Genomic DNA, 25,948 nt, shown 5'->3' with positions numbered 1-25,948 from the left:
ATGTTCCACTGAACGTGTCAGCAGGTTGGAAGGGATTGACTCCATGACAACCTGAGCCTGAAATAGAACGCTTTTTAAAAATACATAAACACACAAAATAATTTTAAAGGTTTTAATACCCACGGAATCTCCCAGGAATGCAGCGCTATGTTGTATCAGATGTAGCCTGTTCACCTCGCACGTTCTCAGGGCTGCGCCTGCCCCCCAGGCCCTCAGGTGGTGTCCTGTTCATAGGACCCTCTGAGGCATCCTGGGGCCACCACCCCAGGCCCACCAGCCCTGATGGCCTCAGTCTCTCATAGGCCTGGGCTTTAGAGCCAGATCAAAGGCTACACTCATGAGGGTGCAGCTGCCTCAGGGACCAGGTGACATAACCCAAAAGGGCAGGAGAGTTAACCTTTAGCCACCCACTTCAGCCGGATTCCTGCTCCCGTCCTTCTCCGGCTGGAATGTCCTGCTTTGTGATTGCTCCATCTGGCCTGTGCAGACCTCCCTTCATAGCTGAGGGGCTCACTCCCCTGGCAGTGTGCCTGAAGAGTGGGTCACCCAGGGAGACCGCACCTGGGCGGCTTTCCACACTTCCCCGCCGTCCTTACCTTTGCCTTCGCTCTGGCTGCCCTGAGACCGTATCTCCCAGAGAAAGCACCATGGCCTCATCCCTGCCTCATCCTGTTCCCCAGAGAGCTCGGGCTGAAGTCTTCCTAAAGAGGGGAGATTGTGCTTTGTCTTAGGTGCAACTTTACCAAGAAATGCCGACTGTTTCAGAGAATCACATAATCAATAGCAACAACACGTAAGGCGTGTGAGCCACTAATACAGCATACTCCTATCCGTCTCTCGGGTAGCTGGGGCATTCACGGTGATTGTCTTTGAGTGTAGTTGGGCCTGAGTATTTACTTATCAAACTACTTCATTAGGAATCACCTCCCTTTTCTTTCTCCCTTATATTGCATGTAGGGCATTATATTGATTTTGTTATTATGGATATAGAGAAGTCATAGTATCTATAATCTTAATATCACAAGTGTTAGGAGGTCATCAAAAGATATTTGTCATGTAAAGTGGGCATCTGGGTTTATAGACCTGAGAGCCCAGGGGAGAGAGAGCACTAGGCCACCTGTCAGCTGTGTCGTGGTGGTTAAGATCCCGGTCTCTGCGGCCTTGGTTTTGAGATTGGCTGAGATGGTCCCCAGAGTCCTGCACAGCCCTGCTTCTCTGAGGTTTAATTTAGATGTCACCTGCTTTCGTTTTTCTGGGCTTCCACTAGGGCAGGGTGGGCAAACTTTTTGACTCGAGGGCCACAATGGGTTCTTTTCTTTTTTTCGCTTAAAGTATTACAAAGGGTATTACATAAGTGTCCTTTTTTCCCCCCCGCCCTTGACAAGCCCCTGCCCTCCCTTACCCCCCAGTGTCTTATGTCCATTAGTTATGGTTATATGGGTGCATACAAGTCCTTCAGTTGATCTCTTACTCCCCTCCCTCCTGTCCCCCAACCCTCCCTGGCCTTCCCACTGCAGTCCGACAATCAGTTTGAGGCAGCTCTGCCACTGTATTTATTATTGTTCAAAGGTTTGTAATGGTCTTAATTATCCATGAAAGAGTGAGATCATGTGGTATTTTTCCTTCATTGACTGGCTTGTTTCACTTAGCATAATGCTCTCCAGTTCCATCCATGCTGTTGCAAATGGTAGGAGTTCCTTCTTTTTAACAGCAGCATAGTATTCCATCGTGTAGATGTACCACAGTTTTCTAATCCATTCATCTACTAATGGGCACTTAGGCTGTTTCCAGATCTTAGCTATGGTGAACACAATGGGTTCTTAAACTGGACCGGAGGGCCAGAACAAAAGCATGGATAGAGTGTTTGTGTGAACTAATATAAATTCAAAGTAAACATCATTACATAAAAGGGTACGGTCTTTTTTTTTTTTTAGTTTTATTCATTTCAAACAGGCCGGATCTGGCCCGCGAGCCATAGTTTGCCCACGGCTGCACTAGGGTGCTTTCTCTGTTGTCAGAGCCTAAATTCGCCCGCCTCTCACAGGCAGGAGCAGGGGCCATTCCCGTCTGAGACTGGCAGGGAGTGAGTGGATGCCCACCTAAGTTAGTGCCCACACCATAGGGTCCCATGGCTGCCATCCTAACTCATATGGGCCGCCTACTCCGACTGTCAGCCCACCCATACACATCAGCCAATCCCATCCTGGATCTCCACCTGCTTCCAGACGCTGGCCTGCTTGCTGCATCCCACCTCCAGGTACCACCTCCTGATCTTACTCCTGGTGTAGGTGCCAAGTCCATGGCCCGGAGCTAGATGTCCTGGAGGGCGGGAGGTCCTAGAGCCAGGCTGCACCCTTCGAGTTGTTCTGGGTGAACCACAGAGAGACTGTGTGAGGTTCAGAAGCAGGAAAAACTTTCTCCTTGGAACCCACTCCCCCAGGTGTGAGGACCATGACCACACTGGTAACCCCTTCCATCATGCCATGTCGATGACAGGAGTTAGACCGGGACCAGGGTAATCGCCCCCCGCCCCCGCATCCCAGAGCCTTCTTATCTACTCAATGTATTTGTAAAGCTTCAGGAATGCCTAGAAATGTTGTTTTAGTAAAGAACATGATAAAATAGAAAGTTAGGATGAAAAGAAGTTTGGCCCGGTCGCTGTGGCTCAGTGTTTGAGTGTCAGCCTATGAACCAGGAGGTCACGGTTTGATTCCGGTCAGGGCACATGCCTAGAATGCAGTCTCAATCCCCAGTCGGGGTGTGCAGGAGGCAGCCGACCAATGATTCTCTTTCATCAATGATGTTTCTATTTCTCTCTCCCTCTCTCTTCCTCTCTGAAACAATAAAAAAATATTTTTAAAAGAAGTTTGTCTCTGTAAATGGAGCAGTTTGATGCAGAAAAGGGTATTTACCAAGGAGGAAAGGCCCAGGTAGGGACAGACAGGGCGCCTGGACGGGGTGAGTCTGAAGCGTGTACTTCCACGCCTGCGCCCACTCGAGGGCTCACATCCCTCAGGGAGGGGCTTCTCTGACTTTGGAGGACATTTCCACCCACACCCGCATCCCCCACAGGCCCCGATGCAGTGTGGTGTCCTGGGTGGGGGCTCGTCCCAGCCGCTAAGCCACCACTGGGGGTCTCAGCCCGTTGTTTTGTGTCCTAGGTACATCTTGGGGAAAAACACTTGCACGTGAAGCTATTAAGAACCTCATTAGTTTAACTGGGCCTTTTGGTAGCAAAAGAAAAATGCTAGTTGGGGCTTAAACTGAGGTCGTCAGTGCTGTTTCCTGGAGCTGGGGTTCCTGCTTCAGAAGCAGCACTAAGGAGGCTCGGGAGGGGCGCTGGGTTCTTCCTGAGTCTCCGGCTTCAAGATCTGTCCCAGGCGCCTTCTCAACAGGCTTAAAGCTGCAGAGAGGATATTCCACGCACCAGGGGCTCCGGGGAGCTCGATGCTGCCTACAGATGTTCAGGATTGTGCTTCGTTTAAAACCAGAGCTCACTGAGGACCTACTGCAGCCGCAGAAAGCCCGCTTTGCAAAGATGGTCAAGACAGTGACAGCAGAGCCTGTGGGGCCACCAGAACCCAGCTTGCATCTGAGGGTCTCACACTCCAAGGCCCCTCTTTCAGGCCTCCAGACACGGGGCCCACAATCGCGACCCCTCAGCTGTTTTCTACAAAACCAAGACAATGAAGGAAAGAAAATCAGAAAGCAGATCCCGGACCAGGAGAAGCCCCACATGGCCGGGTGCTGAGCATGGGCGCTGGGCCTGGTGGCTGCGCACTGCGGAGAGGCTGCCATCTCCTCAGGGGCTCCCACCAGCCCTGGGGGGAGGGCAGGTGGCTGAACCTGCGGGGAGGTCTGCTCCTCGAGCCGCAGCCAGAGGGCCCAGCTGGGAAGCTGCCAACTGCGCTACTGAGCTCCCAGGCCAAAGACCTCTGCAGCCTGGGAGTGGTGACATGGGGGTGGCAGTGCCGCTGAGCCGACTTACCTGGGAGCCTGTGCAAATGCGGGTCCCGGGCCCCCAGCCCACCGCACAGCACCGTCTGGTAGCGTGGCCGGGAATCTGGGTGTCTGACCAGCCCCCAGCAAATTCGTGCATGCTTCAGTTTGAGGCCAACCTCCCAGTGACAGCCCTGCTGCAGGGGTCAAGGGGTCATGGATGAATCAATCTTATCGACTTGCATTGCTGAGGTTGCAGGGCCCAGCCAGCTCAGCAGACCCCGCGCCAGGCAGGGCATGGAATATTCACTCCCTCCTTCAGGGTCCATTTACTGAGCAGCCCCTGCACCTGGCTCTGACTCAGGGCTGGACAGCGAGCCAGACAAAATCCCTGTCCTCGGGCCACCATTCTAGTGGTGACAATGCCTTGTGTTCAAGTAATGTGACTTACAAATACTGTCACATCGCCATCACTCCAAAACTCCACAAACCTTTCAGGGGGTATATTATTCTCCCCTTTTCACAGGTGAGAGAACAGCCATAGAGAAGCCAAAAGGCTTGTCTGAGGTGCCCCCTCCCAGCTTGCAGGGGAAGTGATCGTAAAGGCAGTGCCCCCTGCCCCCACTTCCCCGTCCGGTGGAGTCTAGCTGGGCGTGTATCTGCAGAGAGCTGCTTCTCACCTGGGCCATTCTGTCCCCCTGAGGACACGTGGCAAGGTCTGAAGACTTGTTTGGTTGTCACAACTAGGAAGGGCCCTGGAGTCCAGCGGGTAGAGGCCGAGGATGCTGCCACACATTTCACACCACACAGGACAGTCCCAGAGCAAAGGGTTATCCACCCAAATTGTCAACTGTGCAGCGGTGGAGAAACCCTGCAATGGGCGGGGCGGGGCGGGCATTTAACACATCAGCTTGGATATTTCTTACAGGTACATGCATTATACTGTCCATTTTACAGAAGGGAAACTGCAGGTAGCAGAGGTAACTAATGCCTAAGATCATGCTCACTAGGAAGGGCAGAGCTGGGATTTGAACCAGTGTTCCCCTCTGAATCAGCCCAACTCCAAGCCTCTATGGTTTTGCTCCTGAGGCACGCCCTCCCCCGGAGCCAGCAGACTAGGATCTGAGGGGAGTAAGGAGGTGACCTGTGCAGTCACAGGGCTGCGCCCTGCGGTGGAGCAGCTCAGAGAAGCGCTGCACCCCAAAACCCCCAGCAGATGCTGGGGCCGTCTGCTTCCTGCTGTCCTCAGGTCCCTGCCCAGGGTCAGGAGACCCAGGCTCCCGGCTGCCGATTTGCCTCATTTCCCACTAATGAAATGTCCCTGGAACTTGGTTTTTGTTTGGTTGGCAGAGCTGATCCGAGGAACCTGTCTTTAACCTGGAGTTAGAGCAAAGGCTTAAACCCAACCTGGGATAAAGCTCCCGCTGTCTCCCATGTGGTCACCACAGGGGCTCACCCGGAGGCTCCCTTGGCCCCTGCCCCCAGGACACAGGAGCCTCCCAACCACTCAACCCACTGGTCCAGTTATTGGCTCCCCAGGTCCACCCCTCCCCTGGCAGGTGGGGTGCACTCCTCCTCCTGCAGGGGGAGGACCCTGTTTCCCGAGGGGGGTGGGCTGGGACAGGACGAGGGGAGGGGAACCAGGGATATCTTCCTCCCAGTTCAGAAATAACGTGTTCCTGCAGAAAAGTCACTTCCAGGGCCACACGGCAGTGTCCGCTTGTGGGCATCGTGTTGAGGGTCTGTTTCTGCGCAGACATTTGTTGGCCCTGCTGTGGGCTGCGAGGCAGGCCCGGCACCCAGGGTGCATAGGTGGCCAAAGCTGTAACCGCCGACCCACCCCACCTGGTGAGAAAGTCCAAGACAGAGGAGGGAAGAGGGACGCTTCACAGGAAGCTGCAGATGGTCCGGCTTCTCCTCAAAGGCTTGGGGATCCCTCCCCTCACCCCACTTGGGACCCTTCCCTTTCTCACCCTTTTGCCCCATGTGGGCTCTGAGTCAGAGAAGAGGTGAGGCTCCCCGGACTCACAGATTCGCTCCCCACAGAGAGCCTTAGAAGGAGGGACATTTCAGAACTGAATTGTTCCCGCCCGTGGGAGGGGGGAGGGGGGAGGGGGCAGGGGACATTGAAATGGGCCTGTGGACAGGGGGTGGGGGGTGAATGATCGAGTATGGCCCACCCACCTCTCCAGGTCAGGGCTGGGCTTGCTCACACCTGGCATAGGTGGGACTTTCCTGGGCCCAAACGCCAACAAGGTCAGACAAGGCCGTGTCTGAAATGTAAACTGTCAGTGGATGCTCACCTCGCTGTGACAGAGGCCTGTGTATTTAAACCTCTTCCCTGCACGATGCGTTGTCTGCTTGGGGTCCAGCAAAGAAGAGGAAGCACAGGAATGATGTGGAGAAAAGAATCCGCTGCAGGGACTGGACCGCACGCCACTGTGGGAGCCCGTCAGTCTCTTCTGCCTGAAGCCCCAGGACCAGGGAGCAGGATGGAGTCAGTCCACGTGAAGTAAGGGGGCAAAGAACCCATGAAAAACTGGCTGGGACTGCACCGGCCTCTTCTCTCCAGGCCTCGTCCTGACTGCCATCCTGGAGGCCTGCCTGCAGGAGTAGGGACCTGCTCTGGGTGCCTGCACCCACCTTTCAGAATTAACACGGCTACTGCTTCCCTTCTGCCCACGTATCTCAGACAGATTCCACCTTAAACACGCAGGAAAGGGGATCATGGGAAACATTGTTCAGCTTAGCTAAGCTGACATGTTGCAAAATCACCAGACATGGTTTTATTCCAGTTACGTTTGTTTTTACCTTTCAAGCTCCCGTTGTAGATTTTTATAGAAGTGTGTGTGCGTGCACACACACATGGACTCCTCTTGAACCGAACATATCTCTGCTTTTCTCAAGTGAATTCCTTTGATGATCCCTTCATTCTGACAGGAAATGAGCACGTGCCAGGAATCTGCTGGCAAAGAACGTGGTGAGTGTGTATGCCTCTCTGTGTGTGTATGCCTCTCTGTGTGTCTCTGTATGTGTGTGCCTCTGTGTGCGTGTGCCTCTGTGTGTGTGACTGTGTGTGCCTGTGTGTGCCTATGTGTGCGCCTCTGTGTGTGTGCGTGCCCATGTGTGTGCCTCTGTGTGTGCCTGTGTGTGTGCCTGTGTGTGTATGTGCTTATGTGTGTGCCTGTGTGTGTGCCTGTGTGTGCGTGCCCGTGTGTGTGCCTGTGTGTGCCTGTGTATATGTGCCTATGTGTGTGCCTGTGTGTGCCTCTGTGTGTGTGCCTGTGTGTGTATGTGCCTATGTGTGTGCCTGTGTGAGTGCCTCTGTGTGTGTGCCCATGTGTGTGCCTGTGTGTGTGCCGGTGTTTGTGCGTGCCCATGTGTGTGCCTCTGTGTGCGTGTGCCTCTGTGTGTGTGACTGTGTGTGCCTGTGTGTGCCTCTGTGTGTGTGTGCCTGTGTGAGTGCCTCTGTGTGCATGCCCATGTGTGTGCCTCTGTGTGTGTGCCTGTGTGTGTGCGTGCCCATGTGTGTGCCTCTGTGTGTGCGCCTGTGTGTGTGCCTGTGTGTGCGTGCCCATGTGTGTGCCTCTGTGTGTGCCTGTGTGTGTTCATGCCTATGTGTGTGCCTCTGTGTGTGTGCCTGTGTGTGTGTGCCCTGTTTCCACACACACTGCAGTGCTGTGAGTGGGAAGAGGAGAGAAGAGGGCAGAAGACAATAACAGAAAACGAAGCTGCACATTCAGGCAGGAGGCTGTGTCCTTCCCTACAACCAGATGCAGATTTCAATCAATTCAATCAATGGGCAATGTTTACTGGCCGTAAAAACAGCCCAGAGGTTGCTGGTCAGCGGCTATAAGATGGATGACCAGTGGCCCCAGAGGTCCCAAAGGTCAAAGATGACTATCACCTTAAAATGTAATCTGTGCAGGCCCCGAGCCCCGGGGCCTAGCGGGTGGTGCGGGCCCTGCGGGCCATCAGCAGTCCCTGCCAAACCAGGCCACGCTCAGCCACGCTGCCAGCTCAGCCCAGCAGCCGGGCAGATGGCCTTCGGGCATCACGGGCAGTGCGTCTGTCTGTCCATACTCCCAAGCCCTAGCCTGTGCAGCTGTCCTCCTAGGCAGAGAACCCACACACTTGTGCCCCCAGTGCTGCCCCTCATGCATCCCTTGGGGGGCTGCAAAAGGGCAGGACTGCGGTCTTGCTTCCAGCCCCCTTGTCATCAAACAACCCCTTGCTTCCTTGGCTCGGAATGCAGCTCCGGCCTCTTAAGTGCAGAGTAAAGGTCATTGTCTTGCATTGCAACTGTGGGAAAGGATGATGTCAGCGGCCCTGCTCCACCTGGAGTGATGAGGGAGGACTAAGGACTTTCTTTCCTGTGTCCCCTCCCTCCTTCCTCAGCCCAGAAGTGCCTCCCATTTCTTCCCAGACATTCCTTCCCGAGACTCCTGCCCCTGGGCAGACACCGGAGCAGCACGTGGTGCACCTCAGTCTCACCAGCTCATCTTCAAATACTTCTTCCCCCTCCTCCCTGCTCACTGTCTGATGGATGCCAGACTTTCCTCCCGTCTTTGCTTTCCTTAATCATTACCATCCACGCTGCTGCCTTGTGGAAGCGCAGGGATGGGAAACGCCTGAGGAACGGGGTCTCCTGAAAGGGCCACCACCGTCCTCCCATGGTTGCTGGTTGGCTGTCGAGGCTCTGAACTCGAGGCAGGATCTGAGCTGCACATGAACCTCCTTTCACAAATCATCGCCGTTCGGCTGTTTAATGGTCGGCGAGTCACCCGAAGATGCAGTATTTCCCAAAAGCCAGGAAGCAAATAAATTATTACAGTTTAAAGATGAATCTATTTATTGATCTCCTTCTTTTACACCGTGAATGCTAATTGTTTTTCATGGTGCATGCATTTGGGATTCATCAAAATGAATTCTTAACGAATTTCCAAACACAAAAATTATAGCAGGTAACCGAGAGAGGCGAATCATGCTCAGAGGCCTGCATTTCTCAGAGGCCTGCTCCTCTGAGGGCCCTCGCGGTAAGATCTGAGACATCGCTGTCCACAGTGACAGACGAGTGTGTGGGCATTACAACAAGCTACTCTGTTTGAGCCTCTACTGTGTGCCAGGCCTTGGGCCAGGACATTTATAAACGTTTCATCGAATCCTTCCAGCAGTCACAAGCTCAGTTTTATTATCCTCACTGGCCTGTCTTGAATTTCCACAAAGTTTTTTAGTGATGAAATTAAAAAATATAATAATGATTGCATATACTTTTTTTTGTAATACAGGTCTACTAAGAAAAAGGCTGGAATCCTTTTTTGAGGGATACATGTATTTCACTGAACTGGGGATCAACGTTAGCAAGCCCTGTCATCAGATTGATTGCAAATGTTGATTTAAGAAACCATACCCAGCTGAGTGCCATGACAACGCAGGGGGCAGGCAGGATTCGGTCAGCAGGCGTAGTTCTCTACCCTTGCTCTAGCTCATTGGTCAACCCGAGATTTTTCAAAACCATCTAGGAAATTTTCCCCCTTATTCTCACCCTGGACGGGAGATGGAGATCCAGGGGCCTGGCTGGATGGAGAGGTTTATTGCCATGTCAACAGCCCCCACTCCTCATGCCTCAGTTTACCTGAGGAGGCTGTGGGTAAACACCTGAAACAAACACCCTGCCTTTGGCTTCTGAATAAATTTTTGCTTTGAAGTTTGCCAAGTCTATCCACGTGAACACACATCCCACCCACACGTTGCCCTTGAACGGTGCACGCTCACAGAGCTGGAAACACGGGCTGCCTTTTTCCGTTTTGTACCTAATCAACTGTGAACTTCCCGAGCTGAGCGGTCAAAGGTCAGCCTGGAAGCCTGGACAGGGAGGAGGGGTGGCTGTGGGTCAAGCTCAGTTTCTTCGGAGGCATCTCCCTTTCTGTGCCTTGTCAGTGGCACTCTCCTGGTCATGTCCAGCTGACCAAAGACCCTGAGAGTCCCTTTGTCCCTGCTCCTCTTCCTCATGTGCTTAAGGCTGGGTAGAGGCCACCTGCTCTGGTCCAGCTTCTGCTGTAAACTGAGTTAGGGGCAATCCCAGCCTCCTGCCTCACCACTAAGCAAACCAGAACACCTGGGCCAGGTGGACTCCCTGCTCTGCCATTAACTAGCCACACACTCCTTCCTTCATCCATGCTTTTCATCACTCAGCAGGGCTTATGGAGAAGCTAGCAGGACACCAGGTACTGGGGTGAGTGATGGACCAGCCGGACTCCTTTTCCCTATCATCAAGCTGGGACAATCCAGCTTAGTTCAAAGATGTTGCCACAAATGAGATGACGTTTCTGAAAGCTGCTACTGGAGCAGCAAAATCATTCTAAGCAGGCATTCAGCATGTGGACTGTAGATGCTACTATTACACACAGCTTCCTTTGTTTTCTAACACCGTGTTTTATAAAAAGCAGGAAATATTAGTGCTGGCATTGTTGTAAGTGCATTTCTGAGCCAACAAGGAAGCTTAGCCTTTGTCTTCATGAAATAGATCTAATGTGAGACTGTAGCTGTATATTGTATGGCCAAGATTTTAATCAATATATTGGAAGCCATTCAGCCTACCACTCCCCCAGTGGGTTGCAGGGTGGGATGGCGGGGTTTGGAGGGTCACCTGAATGCAGTTTGTGTAGGCGGTTCTCGCTCCCGAGGCTTATGTTACTGATCAAGGTACTGCAAACCCAAACGGTGCAAATTAAACGTGATAATCCCTATTGCAGCAAGGCCATTGTGTGGGATTATGTGAATGAGAGTAACTGTGGAAGGCTCCCATGGGGGAGAGAATGGTAGGAATAAAAGCATCGACACCTTCTAGAAATAATAATAAAATGCAAGAAAGCAAAAAGAAAAAAAAGCATTGAGGTGTGAATGTGAATGGTATTTTCTAAGAATGGTGAGTGGCCTGGTCTACCCACCTCTGCCACTGGGGAAACCCGTGGCTCTGTCATTCCTGACATTTCAGCTAGTTAACCCCCCAGCTTCTGCCTCCATAATGACCCAACACTTCCCCTCGGTGTCCTCCGCACGCACCATAGTTCTGATTCTCAGAGTCTCTTGATTAGACTCACCACCATCTCCCACCTGCTCTTCCTGTCATAATTCTCCCCATTTTCTAATCTCTTCCTCACTGAGCCACCAGGACCAGCCAAGAAACAGGACTGTCCCTGCCCTTAAATACATTGAGATCTCCCTAGACCTCACAGGAAAAAGCCAAACTCCGTGGCACTGGCTGTGAAGATCATCAGCCTCCATTCACAGGCTCACCATCATTTTCTGCCAATGTGCAGTCTGTTTTCAAGCTTTGGCTACAAATGGCTTAACCAGTGGGGAAGGTGATTCCATTAGACAAGGAGTGGGAGGTGGACAGCTGCAGGGCTGGCTGCTCTAGAAACCCAGTGGTGTCACCAAAGGCTCCAGTTTGCATCTTTCTGCGCTGCAAACCCCGTGGGTTGGCTTGGGCTTTAGGTGGGTTCCATGTGGCTCACATGGCCCCAGGCATCACATACTGGTACTTACCCAGCTATGTCCACAGATAGGAATTTCTACTTGAATGTCCCTTTTTATTGGAGATGAAAACCTTTCCCCAAAGCATCCCCTCATATCTCATTAATCAGAATGGCATTCAGACCTTTTCCTAGCCATGACTAGAACTGAATTTGCAGTATTGATTTAAATGAATCAAGCTTCAATCCTCAATACCTGAGCACATGGTCATGTGGTGTGAAGAAGAGGGCCAGATCCAGGCTAATTATCAGGAAAGAAAGGGGAAATGGTTCTTGGGTAAGCAATTGGCTAGATTTGCTGATCCTTGAAAACACCACTTTCATACGTCCATGCCTTTACCTGAATATTCTTCCACCCCAGGCAACTCCTACTCATCCCTCAAGAGCCTTCCATAGTGCCACCAGCTGTGCTATGTGGCTGTGCTGGGAAATCCCACATGGCGAAGAACTGTGGGAAATGTGGGAAACCTGTGGGCACTGAGGGCAGGCTCCAGGGACAGCCGACAAGAATGTGAGGCCCTCAGGCCTGCCACCAGAAGGCACTGAATCCTGCCCATACAAGGCTCATGAGACCGCCGCCCTAGCCAACACCTTGAAGTTAATACCCTGTTTTCATTTTGCTACTCCTCCTAACCCACCCCAGCCCATTCTCCACATGGCAGCTGAGCATTTTCCCTCTAAATCACATCACACTTCCCAACTTACAACTTTCCAATGAATCCTCTTAAACACTCCTGACGGTGGCCTACATGATTCTGCAGTCAGGACTCCTTGCTCCAGTGACAATGTGCCTGGCTCACCAGCTGCTCAGAGACTGCCCACTCCTTCCCACCTCGGGGACTTCACATGTGTTCTTTCCTTTGCCAGAAGGTCTTCCCAGTGCCAACTGCTCTTCAGGTACTGGCTCCTTCTCCTGCTTGGGAGCCTTGTGGCTGACTTTGCTAACCCTGAGGGTTAGCAGGTTAGCACTCTCCTTCTCTTCTTCACAGCCTGTATTATGATTTGCGGTTGTTTTATCCTCCCACCCCTGTGAGCCCCGTCCCTTCTCACTACAATGGGGGCCCTGGAAGGACAGAGATCACCATTGTTTCCTTCACCACTGCAATCTCAACACCTACTTCTCTGCCTGGGACATGGTAGACATTCAATAAATATTGCTCAAGTAATAAATGCGTTTAATTTTCAGTTGAATCTATGAGAATGTGTGGTATATAATCAAACAAAGGCTTGTCCTCCTATGTGTGTCACTGGAAATGAAGGCTTTGGAGACAAAGGCTGGAAGAAGAAAAGAAATGAAGGCAGGAATCAGTGAGGCTTGGGCAGCCAGGATCCAGGGAAGCACAGCCCGAAGCACTGAGGCAAGCAGAGTCCTGGTTGACTGGGGGAGGGCACCCAGAACCCAGTGCCCGTGTCACCTTAGGGCACACTGGCCGAGCACAAGCATTGAGAATTGCTCTAAGATCACCAGAAAGAAGGGGCTGTGTGTGTGTGTGTGTGTGTGTGGTGTGTGCACTCACAATATGTACAATGAGGTTTACAAAATACACTAAATTAGCTGGATAGCTTTTGGGATGCATAAGCTATGTGAGTGCCTTGGCTGTATTAATTTAGCATTCCCTAGAAATGCCTGAAAAATAATAGGCATTCAATGATTCATTGTGGAATAAATAAATGAAGATTGAATTTCGAGGTCCTTGGTTTTTATTGAGGTCAATATGAGAATGAAGCATTCTCAGCTACTGCAAAACTGGCCTTGAAGGTACCATCTATCGATGGAGGAAAGAGCTCTTTGGACTGGAATCTCACTTCCCCTCTAACTAGCTGTGTGACCTAGGCCAGGCACTGTACCTGTCAGTGTGTCCATTTTCTAACCTACAGACGTGGACTAACTCAGAGGATTTTTGAGAGGCTCAAATGAAATCATGTCTATTGAATCCCTGACAGGGTCTTGATAAATGTTACTCCTCCCTTCAAATTCTTTTATTTAAGGATCTAGGCAATACATTCCACCAGAGCATAAGGATAGGGTGTTGGGCCTCCCTGTATAGATTCTTAGGCCTATTTAATTCACTTCTGCTCCAGCTGTTATGACATGTGAAGCCACGCTGGATGGTAAACTGAAGTTCTTGGTACTCTGAAAGCCTCATCCACCCCATTCCTCTAAAAGTTTTGGGAACAACAAGCAGAAAGTGGAGTGTGAGGGGCAGGGTGGAAGTGAGTTACAGGAGCAGCTGTTTTGGCAATAAAGGGACAGGCAAGTGCATCTGGACTCTCCGAGAGGACCCCTTGGCTCCTTAGGAAAGAGACCTAAGACTTGTGCATCATGGAATCAGGGCCTGTCACCTGCTCTGTGGGTATGGGTGGTGTGTTCTGGTTTGCTCTAGAAAACCGGCTATATTCCAGTGTTTTCTGGAATGAGGTCATCATGGACGTGGGGGCCTAAACAATGAAAACCCAGTATGTGACGGTAGAGACTGGAGTTGCCTCTGTCTGGGTGGGGGTCCTTTTTGGTCAGTGCTGGCTGAGCGGAGTAAATAAGTTTTGTGCTTCTCCTGTCTAGATGGGAGTGCAGGTCACCTGGGAGGTGTGTCCCAAAAGTTTATATTTCATTTTTAAAATCTTAAGTTTATAGAGTATGTTCATTTATGTAGGAGACTCAACTTGTTAGAAAATGCCTCTCTGGCCCGGCCAGTGTCACTCAGTGGTTGAGTGTCCACCTATGAATCAGAAGGTCATGGTTCAATTCCAAGTCAGGACACACACTCGGATTGTGGGCTTGATCCCCAATAGGGGGCGTGCAGGAGGCAGCCAATCAATGAGTCTCTCTCATCATTGATGTTTCTATCTCTCCCTTTCCCTTCCTCTCTGAAATCAATAAAAAAAAAATTACATATAAAAAAGAAAAGGAAGAAAATGCTTCTCTGGAGAAGAGTATCCTAAGGAAGAGGAAATCTCAGCAAAAGTAACAGGGGAAGAGGTCACAGAGATGTGGCCCCAGGCAATAAAGGGACAGGCAAGCGCATCTGGACCAGCAGCACCTAGTGCTACCGAGTAATCAACGAAAATGGGGGCCCTTTTCTGTGGATCACATTCCATTTTCCCAGAGGCATCCATTTCATAAGAGCAAACGCTGGTCCCTGAGTTACAATGAAATCACTCCACGGAATGTTGTACATGTTAACGCTCACACCTTTTAACACAACCATTTTATGGTGAAATAATTGTATTATTCACAACTGAGAATCAACATAAAAATTTGGTGCAATGGTCATAAATCCCCCCCAAAAAATGCCCTTAAAGACTTTAAATGAATCCCAACCCTTTTCTGTGCTGGCACGTTTATTCACCTTCTAAAACAGGATGGCTGGCTGCTCTACCTCCTGTTCTGTGAGGGATCCTGGAGGAAGCAAGGAAGTGAGGAGGCGGGGCCTGCACGAGAGAGTCTATGTGTCTAATAGGTGTGCGCTGTATTAGCTCTGTGATCCTGGCCATTTATCTTAAGTGATCTGCAATTTTTTCATCTGTTAAGGGAAGATAATAATTCGTGGCTTTTTGGGTTAAGAATTGAGCAGAATAATGACTGCAGCTAGTATAGCATCTGGGCACAAAATAAGTACACTCAGAAATGTCAGTCCCTTCCACCTGCCTCCTCACTTCTGTAAAAGTGAGCCCTTTGTTCTGGGCTGAAGAAAAGAATAAAATGCAGTCGGGGGGGAAATGAATTAGAAAGCATATTTCCCTGAGACAGAGAAGCAGGAAATAAAGAAGGCCTGAAAAATTTCATCTTTATACCTTAGGATGATAATAATATCATTTATTTAAAATGTACTCAATGCCAGTTCCGTTCTAAGTGCTCTACATTTGTTAACTCTTTTCTCTTTTAACCCTTATGACAAGGCCATGAGGCGGGTACATTGTTCCTATTTGACAGATGAGGAAACCGTGGCGAGGAGACGGAAGGAGCTGGGGCTCCAGGAGAGTTGTCTAGCCAATGGGTGGCAGAGGGAGATCTGAACCTGGGCAGGTTCATTTTCTGGGAAAGAGCCGCTGAGACAGATTTGCTGGAAGGAGGTGTGCTCAGAAGTGTTCTGGGATTTACTCGGGGAAGCGAAATGGGCAGAGTGAGAAGCTGGGCTGTGACCCGGTTGCAATAGAGGTGTCAGCAGTGAAGCTGGGATGGCCCTGGGGTGATGTCCCAAACTGAGGTCAGGAGGATGGAGACTTTGTAACCCCAGGTCCAACTGTGGGTGCAGCTGCCTTGGGGAAGGGGCTCTTTCCAGTCCAGGAAATTCCTGGAGAAGGACTCAACTGAGAGATGCCAACTGCCAGCCACCTGTACCTGGTTCCTTGGCATCCATTACAGTCAGCCTTTGCCCTACTCAGATCCACTTCCTTTAAATAAATTCTGGGAGCAGCTCTTCCAGGATTTGGGAGGGAAATGTTCGTGGGGTAAACCACATCCTGATGTTGCAGTAGCTCTCCAAGCCGCCACTGATACACGTGGTCCACTCTAAGTTCCCCTCCCCACTGGCGAGAACCTCTGCTAATCTACATGGCTGACCCAGATCCTCAGCCATGAGGGGTATGAACCTGATAGACATACCCTTCAGGTCTACAAGTGACGCAAGGCGTTTTGACTTTTTTGGGGCAGCTGCCTTCAGCTTCCTATTTTTCATTCTTGACTTCTTTGGGTTGGATGGATGCCATGTTTTATTGATCATTTCAGAAAATCTCTGCAGCTCACGCCACTCTGACTACCACTCCATCTTTGCTGCCCATAATGAAAATGGCACCCATTGGTCTCTATTGTTTCAGGACCCTATCGTCTTGTTGTTATCAGGGCCCAGTGCGGTTATGGCACCGCTCCCCTCAGCCCTGGCCTACGGTGCTGCTGGGGCCCTCTCACCAGCACAGTCCTGGTCCCCTGCAACCAGAATGTCCTCCGGCCTTTCTCACGGAGTGGCCCCGGTGGGTTTCTGGCCGCACACAGCTTGTCTACTCCAGCAGTCCCACCACGCCGAGCTTTTCCTTATTTCTTCCACCATCTGCAGGGGCAGCTCTGGCGTATTTCTCCTTGACTTCACATCAGCCAATGTTTCCTCCAAGCTGAGCGGTACCCTGTCCCTGGGTCCTTGCCAGGGTGTTAAGCCCCATATCAATAAACTCCCCTTCGTCTTACTGATACTCTGTCTCCCCTTGACCCAATACCCCCAGAATCCAGCCCCATAATTCTCCCAGTTCCTGCAGGTGCATGCTAGCTGGGCCTTGCACCTCCCTTGGGATCTAGTTCTTACAGGCCCAGCACCCCCACAGCCAGGTTTGATTGTGACTAACCCCTGGCTAAGTGGTCTAATGGCCAGGAAAGGAGGTGGGGGAGAGTGTGGTCATGCAAGGGAGAGGCCTCTGCAGGTCCTCAAACAAAGGAGTGGCACTTAGGCAGGACGGTGAGAGTTCACGAGAACCCAGGGATTCAAGATTGCTCCAGTGCATCAGCTTCCACAGCCCCATCCACCTCAGTCAGGGCTCTGACCATGGGTGCTGGCCCTTTGGAGGCCAGGACCTCAGCCTCTTCCAGAGCTTCCCTCACCACGCGAGCCCTGGGCCCGACCACAGCTTGTGCTCGCTGCAGGGATGGGGCTCTCCTTATGCTGCCAACGACTCTCTGGCCTGCACATTCAGCCTTTAGTTGGTGATTAATCACCCTCAGCTTTTCATTGTCTTTTTTCCAGCGTGTCCAACAACAGCTATTGGAATCCACTGTCCTTGTAATTCCTGTTTTCCCTTACTTCCCAAACACCTTTCCCGCTGCAGACTCCTTCCCTCGGGACGCCATCCTAAATCCACCATCAAGACCTACAGCCCTGAAAGCTCACCATGCACAGCCCCAGCACGCCAGAAGGTACCCACGGTCACCCCCACCAGCGAGAGGATCCTCACTGTCTTGGTTCAGTGGGTGCTCAGACCCCAAATCTTATTTTAGATCCTTTTCCTTGCACCACGCCTAGTACCAACTTCATAGGCTGGGTTCTGGGGGATGCAGACTATGAGCTAGACTAGAGAGAGATCTGCATAGAGGAAGTTTATGGGAAAGAGTTCTCAGAATCAACACTCTAGGGGAGTGAAGAGTGGGGCTGGGCTGACTGTGACACACGCACTTCAATGGAGGGGGTGCTAGAGCTGGGAGGGGCCGTCAAAGTCCAAGTCGTTCTGACCCATCATTTAATGTGGTCACCCCAGGAGAGGGAGAGCGAGTGACCTTGAGGCAAACAGCTCTCTGGCTGGGAAGCAATCTCCTGGGAAGGACTCAGCAGAGCCATGGATGCCAACCCTCCCAGCAGCTGGGGGGAAAGTGCTTCGGTGCTGGGCTGGGAGTTGGGGTGGAAATCTGGGCCGTGCTCGTGACAGGCACCCAACACGTCATGTTGTCCACACACAGAATTTAGGATAGGGTGGGCGCGTATCTTATTTTTTAAGTAAAAATAACTTGAAAAAAAAAGAAATGAAATCTGGAAAACAAAAGTCATGAATCTTTTATTATGGTTTTTGCTGTAATCTTTTTTTAGGGTTTTTGCCTTCCCGATCTCAAGTGTCCTTCACCCCAGGAGACTTGTTTCATGTGGTCGTAGGCGGAGCTTTAAGTTAGAGCTGCCTGGACTGTCAGCAGTGCCTGCCGATGCCCCTCAGATGGGAGGTTCGAAGAAGTTTCTCTCCCTTCAGATTTCACAATAAGTTAGACTCCCCCAAATTCCTACCATATAACATCTTCATGCTCCTAATTAATTTATTAAGTTAGGCTTCAAGGCCCAGCCAAAATGCTTCCTCTCTGAGAAGCTTAACTTGACACGACCCTCTCAGTATGAGTCACTGTGGGTGTTCTCTTCACGCATCTCTATTTGAGCACTTGCTACGTAGTGTTATATCGTTGGCCAGACTGTGGCCTCATCAGCAAAAGAAAAACAGGATACAGAACATACGCTTGGCACAGGCTGAGATTCAGTAAATGCTTGAAGACTGAAGAAAAATGATGTTTCATTGTAGCATCTTCAGTCATAAATTTTAACTAAAACTTAAAGTGTCACTGGGTGGGGCAAGTTTTAGACAATACATTTCACCTGTGGGCAAACCCAAGCGCTAAGTCCTTTTGACACTAGTCAAAACAAGAAGCTATTGGCAACAGCAGTGCACACAGTTCCCTTTGCTTCGGTCTCCCAGTTCCTGCAGGCACCGAACTGCGAGGTGTGAAAGTGCAGGTGTAAAACTCCTCTGTAATACTTTACCGGAGTCTTGTTCAGTCTCCGTAGATGCCTATTTGCAAGATAATCATGTAATAAGTCAAAGACGTCCCTGATGCTGATACATGTCCTGAATTTAATGTGGCGAACTCCTTTCTTTTTGCGCAACCACTCACAACTTCCACAGGCACAGCCAACCAGCCCCATGCACTGGCCTATCTCTTGGGACTGCCTCAGTGTCTACACATTTTGGTGAGAAGATAGCAACACCTACAATGTAGTGAAGAGCCTGGAGAATTCAAGTAGAACCAGCGACACCCCTTTGGGTAAGATGTCCAGACCTGTTATTAGAGTCTACATAAAAGCACAATGCAAAAATCCAACGTTTCCCAAAGAACACAGGTATTTACAACCTTGTTTTAATGAGAAAGAGGGTATGTAAATGAAGCCGAGATGTTCATTGTTATTTTAATCATCGTATAATTAGCATAGGTTCACAGGAGAAAACAGAGGTGCCTTTAAATCAGCGGTTCTCAACCTGTGGGTCTCGACCCTCTGGGGGTCGAACGACGCTTTCACAGGGGTCGCCTAAGACCATCGGAAAACACATACATAATTACATATTGTTTTTGTGATTAATCACTATGCTTTAATTATATTCAATTTTCAAGAATGAAAATACATCCTGCATATCAGATATTTACATTACGATTCATAACAGTAGCAAAATTACAGTTATGAAGTAGCAACGGAAATCATTTTATGGTTGGGGGTCACCACAACATGAGGAGCTGTATTAAAGGGTCGCGGCATTAGGAAGGTTGAGAACCACTGCTTTAGCTATTTTGCCTCCTCAGGACTTCTTTGTCCTTCTGCACTCAGTGGGATGGTGTGGGCAGCTCGACTGTTTTCTTCTCTGTAGGAAAGGAAAGAATCTGGCTCTCTTTGGTGGAGGCACTGTGGACAGAATGAATGGATCTAGCCTTGCCAGGGAGAGTGCGGTGAATTGCTTACCTGTTTCCTAGAGATGCATTCCTCTCTCACTTTAAAAGCTAATGAGGACGCTTTCATAACTAATTTGCTTAACGGGGCTTGGGAAACTAGAAACAATTTAAGTTTTAAAGACACATGAGCTCCTTTCTCATGCAAATGATTGAATCAGATGTGAAGGAGGGTCTAAGATTTGCCAACAAGAATCAAAAAGCAAGAAGATTCTGAGATGTCAGCACAAAAGCGATGTAACCAAGGGGGGGTGGGGGTGGGGATGTACAGAAACCAGAAGTCGAGCTGCCTTCTCTCTTCATGGCGCTGCCTCTATAAAACCTTAGGTTGTGAGCTCGGTTCCTTTAAACGACAATTACAAGCACAAGCCTCCCTGTGGCCTTTTTTTTTTTTTTACTTTGTAAACAGCAGAAAGAACTGAACATCTAATTTTTGAAATTCCTCCGGCTTTTCTTTTTGACCTTTGGTATTTGTATGTATTGACGCTCTCGAAACCACTGGACAAAAACACCTTGAAGTGTCAAGCTTTAAAAATGAGTCTTCTTTCTCTTTCTCCTGTGCAGCGTGGATTATCTTGGCCTTGTCAAAATACATTCTCTAGTTAGAGGCTGGAAATATCTCCCTCCTGGCTCCAAAGTATTGATTTTCTTCAACACTCAGCTCTGTCAGTCAGCCGAGGGGTGAAAGGTGAAAGTTCACCCTGCACGGGTTGGCTTTACCTTCCTATTAATGTCATGCCCTTTCCGCATTTGATTGGTTTATGTGATCACCAATCATATAGAACTGGTGCTGCCCCGTTTTCCCTAGAAGGACACATTTAAGTCATCAGGAGATGCTAACACAATTCCTGGGATGGACACTGGGCATTTGACTAGGTAGGGCCAAGACGCAGCCATCCACTCCTTTAATGTTTATTTCTTAAAGAAAATTATTCGGCTACATGACGAGTGACTCATTTCAAGATGTTCTATGTTCTTGTCTGAAAATTAAAGAAGTACACTCACTACTTACACATGTAACCCTCTGTGAGCCGTAATGATCTCTTTTGTTACTCTTGCTTTTTTGAAAACCAATTCCACCCTTTACTTTAGGGATTCAAATCCAACTCCAAACGAGTATTAAATTAAGTGAATTGCATGATCTCAATCCAGCCCCCTATCTTGGTGCCGCCAATCCACGTCATCACATCTGACAAGACATAACTTGGTACAATTAACAATCCATTTCGGAGCAACTTGGGGTGGAGATGAGAGCAATGTGCATGCAATTCCCTTGCCCAAACCACAGAGGGTGCTGTTGAGTTTCTGGTAGGGTGTTTCTCGGTGCTCACATTTGGGCACTGCAGGAGGGGGACTCCCTCGCTGCTGAGCTATTGTCCTTTGTGAACAAGCTCACCTTTCCTAAAGCTAGCTCTCTGGGGAAATGAATAATTAGATGGAAATGGGAGGCTTGATTTGGTACCAAAGGGAGTGGGGGGGGGGGGGGGATGGAGGGGGGGGAAGCATATGGATTTCAATTGAGAATGTTTAAGAGTGAATAATGGCTTTAATGGGAAAAACAATCTTCAGTACAATCCAGCTTTATTTAACACACATATGTACAGAGGAACACCCGGCACATATAGAATCTACTAAGTGGAGTCATCAAGAGCTGTCTTGGGAGGCAGACATTTAATCCACTCGCTGGACATGGTGAGTCCAGGCAGTACTTTTCCCACACAGGCATCGCATCGTGTCATCTTCCGCTTGTAAATGATCAGAGAGGCCACATGTGCCTCTACATTAACAAGGAAAGGTCCAAATACAGTGCCTAGGAAAGTAATAAAACACCGAAAGCATACACTGGCATGACAATACGAAGTTTACCTTGGCGCTGAGAAACCTAAGCTGTGGTGAAGTGTGGACTGTGGTTGTCAAAATAGCCAAGAAAAGATGTGTGTTAACAAGAATGCAAATATTAGTTCAGCAGTGAGAGATATCCGTCTAACCATCACCCATCATCCACCCCAGAGTTTTGTAATCAAAATATTCTACTGGCCAATAACTTCGGCTATCTGCAGACAACTCGGGACAGGCTGGCCGAGCTGCCCAGGTGTCTGGCTACTGCGGGCCTCATGGCGTTGTTCTAAATGTCCGTGGCGTGTGCTGTCCATCCATGCACGCGGGGGCCTGCCTAGCAGCCTCACACCTTTCTCGGGATGCACTGAACATTTTGTTTCAAGAAATCTCCAAGGTATCCTTCTACATCAGCATTCCAAAACAGCCGTGCAGTCCAGAATGAATGTACCCCCACTGCAGTTCACACAGGAGACAGGTGCTGGGGCCCGAGAGGACTCGAGCCCTTGGGGACAACCATTTACCTCAGCTTCTCTGCCTACATCGAACACAACAGCATGTCCAGCAAACAAAGTCTACACTGCATAGTTCCTGGTTTCTTCCTGGAAACTACATTTCTTATCTTTATAAGTACAATGTACATGCATGTGTCATAAATTCACCTGTGAAAGAACACCCAAAGTCTACAACCAAGGGATAGTACAGGTTTGCCATCAGTGGAAATAACATACTTCACATCAATAGGGGAGAGAGGGCTAATGGTCTTAGTTTCTTAACAGGGTCTTTAAAAATCTGTTTCAAGAAAGTTACAGATATATTTGTTCCCGGACTATGGTCTTACTCTTTTGGATATTACATGAACCCGGACATCTACACCTTTTAAATTAAATGCTCCCATTATGATTTCGGTTCCTCTGTAAACTTCGCCTATTTTCTCTGAATTTCATAAATCATTTTCTATTTCTGCATTAACACCCCCATTTTACTCAACTAACCAACCAACCAACCAAATCCCCAACTATATACAGATCGAGGTTTGTCAGGAGCGACTCATACAGAATATTATTTGATGGATTCCCCCCATCACTGTGAGCCAGAGCCGCAGAACGTGACGTGCGAGGTGAGAGCGGCTGGGAAAGCCGCCGTCAGAGGGTGGTGAGCTCTCACCACAATGTCGCTCAGGCTGACCGAGCCCTGTCCCCATACAGACGCCCGGGTGCTAGCCCCACTGTCCCTAATTTTCTAGGATACCTGTTTAAAGAAACGCTGTCTTTATTTGTCTGCAGTTGGTCAGTAGCAGTTTGAAGGCTGAACTATTACATGATAACTGACCTAAGCCGTACGCCTGGGAACTGCAGGTCTGTGAAGTTTCTGGAAGGAAGGGCAAGCTCTGGCTTGAACATCTGCAGCCACTGACACAGCGTCTTCTTTTTAGGCATATGTTATGCTTCTAAACTTATTCTTTTTTATAAAAGTCCGTTTAAGAGATTTGTTATAGTCACTGGATAATTATATTAACTAGATCATCAAGAGATGATTTTGTTTTAAACTACTAAATACGCCATCACTTAAGCAGGATGTGAGCATTTTAGAAGGCTATGTGTCTGGGAAACTGTATTCTCCACCGGGGGAAAAATTTTTTGTTTGGTATATTTTCTCATTAATCCCAAATCGGTTAGGTATTAATAACGAAGATAGTGGTTAAACCCTAGGTAGTTGGATTAGCAATTTCCTAACAATCAGCTGAAGGAAAAAAAAACCATGTAAACACAGAATCTTTGTGGTAAACAATAATGTGTTTTAGGAAATCCAAAGGAAAATAATTTTGACAATTAGGACGGCCACGTTACCTCAAAACCCAGTGCCAGCATGACCGGCCCAGCAGCATTTCAGAAAGGGGGTGCAGCTGGAGGGACAGCTGATTGGGCTGGGCAGCGATCAGTGTTCGCTGACTTTCGGGCTTCCGGTGCAGCCAGCCAGGGAGTGTGCCCAGGGACCCGCCTCCCTCCCTCTCCAGCAGGGAGACTTGACCTGTGACGGAGGCCACATCCTGCGGAGCGGCGTGTGCATGCCTCTGAATCAACAGGTGCCCGAGCAGGCGAATGCCCCAGACCATGCAGAAGTGACACAGACCAGGCCGCGCCCCCGATGCCCCTGGGTGGGCAGCACTGAGGAGGGACCCAGCATAAGGACAGAGGGATCTGGGCTTAGAGAACTGCGCGCGAGAGAGCAGGCACGGGCAGCGCCAGCCTCAGACCATGAAGCGGTGCTCCTTCCCGTCGTGGGCCATCAGGATGATGTTGCGGTTGGACGTCCAGATGAGCCGGGCTAGCCGGAGGGCGTTGTGGGGGCCGGGGGAGGCCGGCTGCACAGGGGGCACCTGGTAGGTTTTAATACAGCGCAGCTGGGGTGCCGAGTTGAGCATGCCGATGCTTCCCAGCAGCGAGGTGTTCATCTGGGGACACAGGGACATGAGAGCACACGTGTCACACAGAGACTCCTTCCCTTCCCTGACGCACAGGTCAGGGGACACCCACCCCCGGTCACTTTCTCCCCCACAGCCTTGTTCATGCTCATCTGAGAGCTTCTTCTGAACCACTGAAGGGACCTTTCCGTGTATTTGAAGTTGTTCTGATATTGTTACAGTAAAAGCATAAATCCAGAGAAATTTTTCTTTGTGGGTAGAACCTGACAGCAGGAAAGCACAATCTTTAAGAAGGACACTACACTGTGCATGTTAACAAAACGGTTCAAGCCCTGGCCGGTTTTGCTCGGTGGCTAGACTGTTGGCCTGTGGACCGAGGGGTCACGGGTTTGACCTCCAGTCAAGGGCTCATACCTCGGTTGCAGGTACACTGATGTTTCTCTCTCGCTCTCTCTCTCCCTCCCTTCTACTCTTTCTAGAACTCAATAGAAAAAAATATCCTCAGATAAGGATTTGAAAAAAAAAAGTTTCAATCACACAGTATTTGGAAATTATGGATATTTTCTATTGCAGATCTCTGTTCTTAACAGTGCTGACGGATGAGTCCACAAAGGCAAGTGTGGGGACTTATCATTAGTTCAAGAAAAAGAAGCGAAGTTAAGCAGTAGACCGCCCCATCCCTATCTACCAACACCTGCCCTCCTCACCTGCTGTTTAGAAAATTCAGTCTCTGGGAAGCTCTACTTCAGTTTGAAGGGAAAATAAGAATCAGCTACATCTGAACACCGTGTCTGTGGCTCACTCTTTTGCTGCCGTGCTAAAGGTAGTATACTTCCACGCCTTATTAGCAATATCTCTTTATTAGTCATTGATTTCTACTTTCTGGCAGCTTTTCTGAATTTGACTTGAATTTTAAGTTCTTTAATCCATTCACATAAGTGAAAACTAACATGGAAATTATGGCTCCCAAACAACTATGCATTTGGGTCCAAGTGCTAAATATCAGGCAGCAGTTATCTTAGTAAACTGCTGTCCGAGTGACTGCATCTGATGAGCCCTTTAGACTCCAAATATCAGTTAACATTTTCCCAATGCACGCCTTTCGTGGATTTACAAATCACATGGGATCCATACCGAAAATCAGGAACGAGGTCTCGGAAATGTTTTTCTTTGCACTACTTTTCCCTCCAACTCTTCTCCATCTAGACGTGCGAGATTCTGGGGGTCTGCATGAGGCATGCAGCTTGTGACCCAATGCACGCAGCTGGCTGGCACCCGGAGCCTGGCCAGCCCTCGGACACTCTGCATGTGGATCAGAGCAGCACACAGCCGCTCCTTCCCCGGGCCGGCTCGGAGCAGGACGGTGTCAGAGGGTGTAAATCACGGCGTCTCTAGCAGGATGCGTGCAGGCTCTACTGACATTTTCACAATTTAAATCATCTTGAGTAATAACCCTTTTAAGATGACTAATGTTACTGATTTTACTGCATTAATAATAGTGCCGAACACTGCACAGAGGTGAAAAAAAATCACTAGTGTCCGAGGTCACATTTTAAAACCAAATGTATGGTTATCATTAACTCTTTCAGTTAAAGTTCGGTCACCATTTAGAGCCGGGCAGTCCCTACCTGTCACCCTCCAAAGCCGTCCCCCTCGCTTCCTTCTTCCCCGAAATTCCAAAAAAGGACAAAAATGAATGCCTTATCGCTTCCTGGAGGTTCCCAAAGAGTTTCAACATAAATAATGATGGTGAGCTTGATTTTATAGTTCTCACTTGTACAAAAAGTAACAGCGCACAGTAATTTAGTCCTCTTACAGATCATATCCAAACGATCCAGAAAATTGCTGGTTAAAATGAACTGGCATCAACAGGCATACCGTGCTTTTAAAAAATCTAATTTCTCAGTTGATAAATAACCACAAAGTACTTTTCATTCTTTATGGATTTTCTATGAAAATATGTATGAAGCCTGATTT

At 49.4% G+C, this 25,948-nt stretch overlaps 1 protein-coding gene across 4 annotated transcripts in view; it reads right to left on the bottom strand.

Annotated features, from left to right (window-relative positions):
* Nucleotides 1-21,236: 21,236 nt before the first annotated feature.
* WDR7 (WD repeat domain 7) overlaps nt 21,237-25,948 on the bottom strand; it is a 287,515-nt gene continuing 282,803 nt past the window's right edge. For all 4 annotated transcript variants that reach the window (XM_070420352.1, XM_070420351.1, XM_070420354.1 and 1 more), the window contains one exon: nt 21,237-24,001. In XM_070420352.1, coding sequence (XP_070276453.1) covers nt 23,798-24,001 — 204 coding nt within the window. In that variant the 3' untranslated portion in view covers nt 21,237-23,797. The remainder of the gene's footprint in view (nt 24,002-25,948) is intronic.

The sequence above is a fragment of the Myotis yumanensis genome, unplaced genomic scaffold (genome assembly GCF_028538775.1).
Source record: "Myotis yumanensis isolate MYYU_CA2020_CCGP unplaced genomic scaffold, mMyoYum1.0.hap1 SCAF_7, whole genome shotgun sequence".
Taxonomy (NCBI): domain Eukaryota; kingdom Metazoa; phylum Chordata; class Mammalia; order Chiroptera; family Vespertilionidae; genus Myotis; species Myotis yumanensis.
Note: the sequence above shows the minus strand (reverse complement) of the source record. Positions and strands in the feature narration are given on the sequence as shown.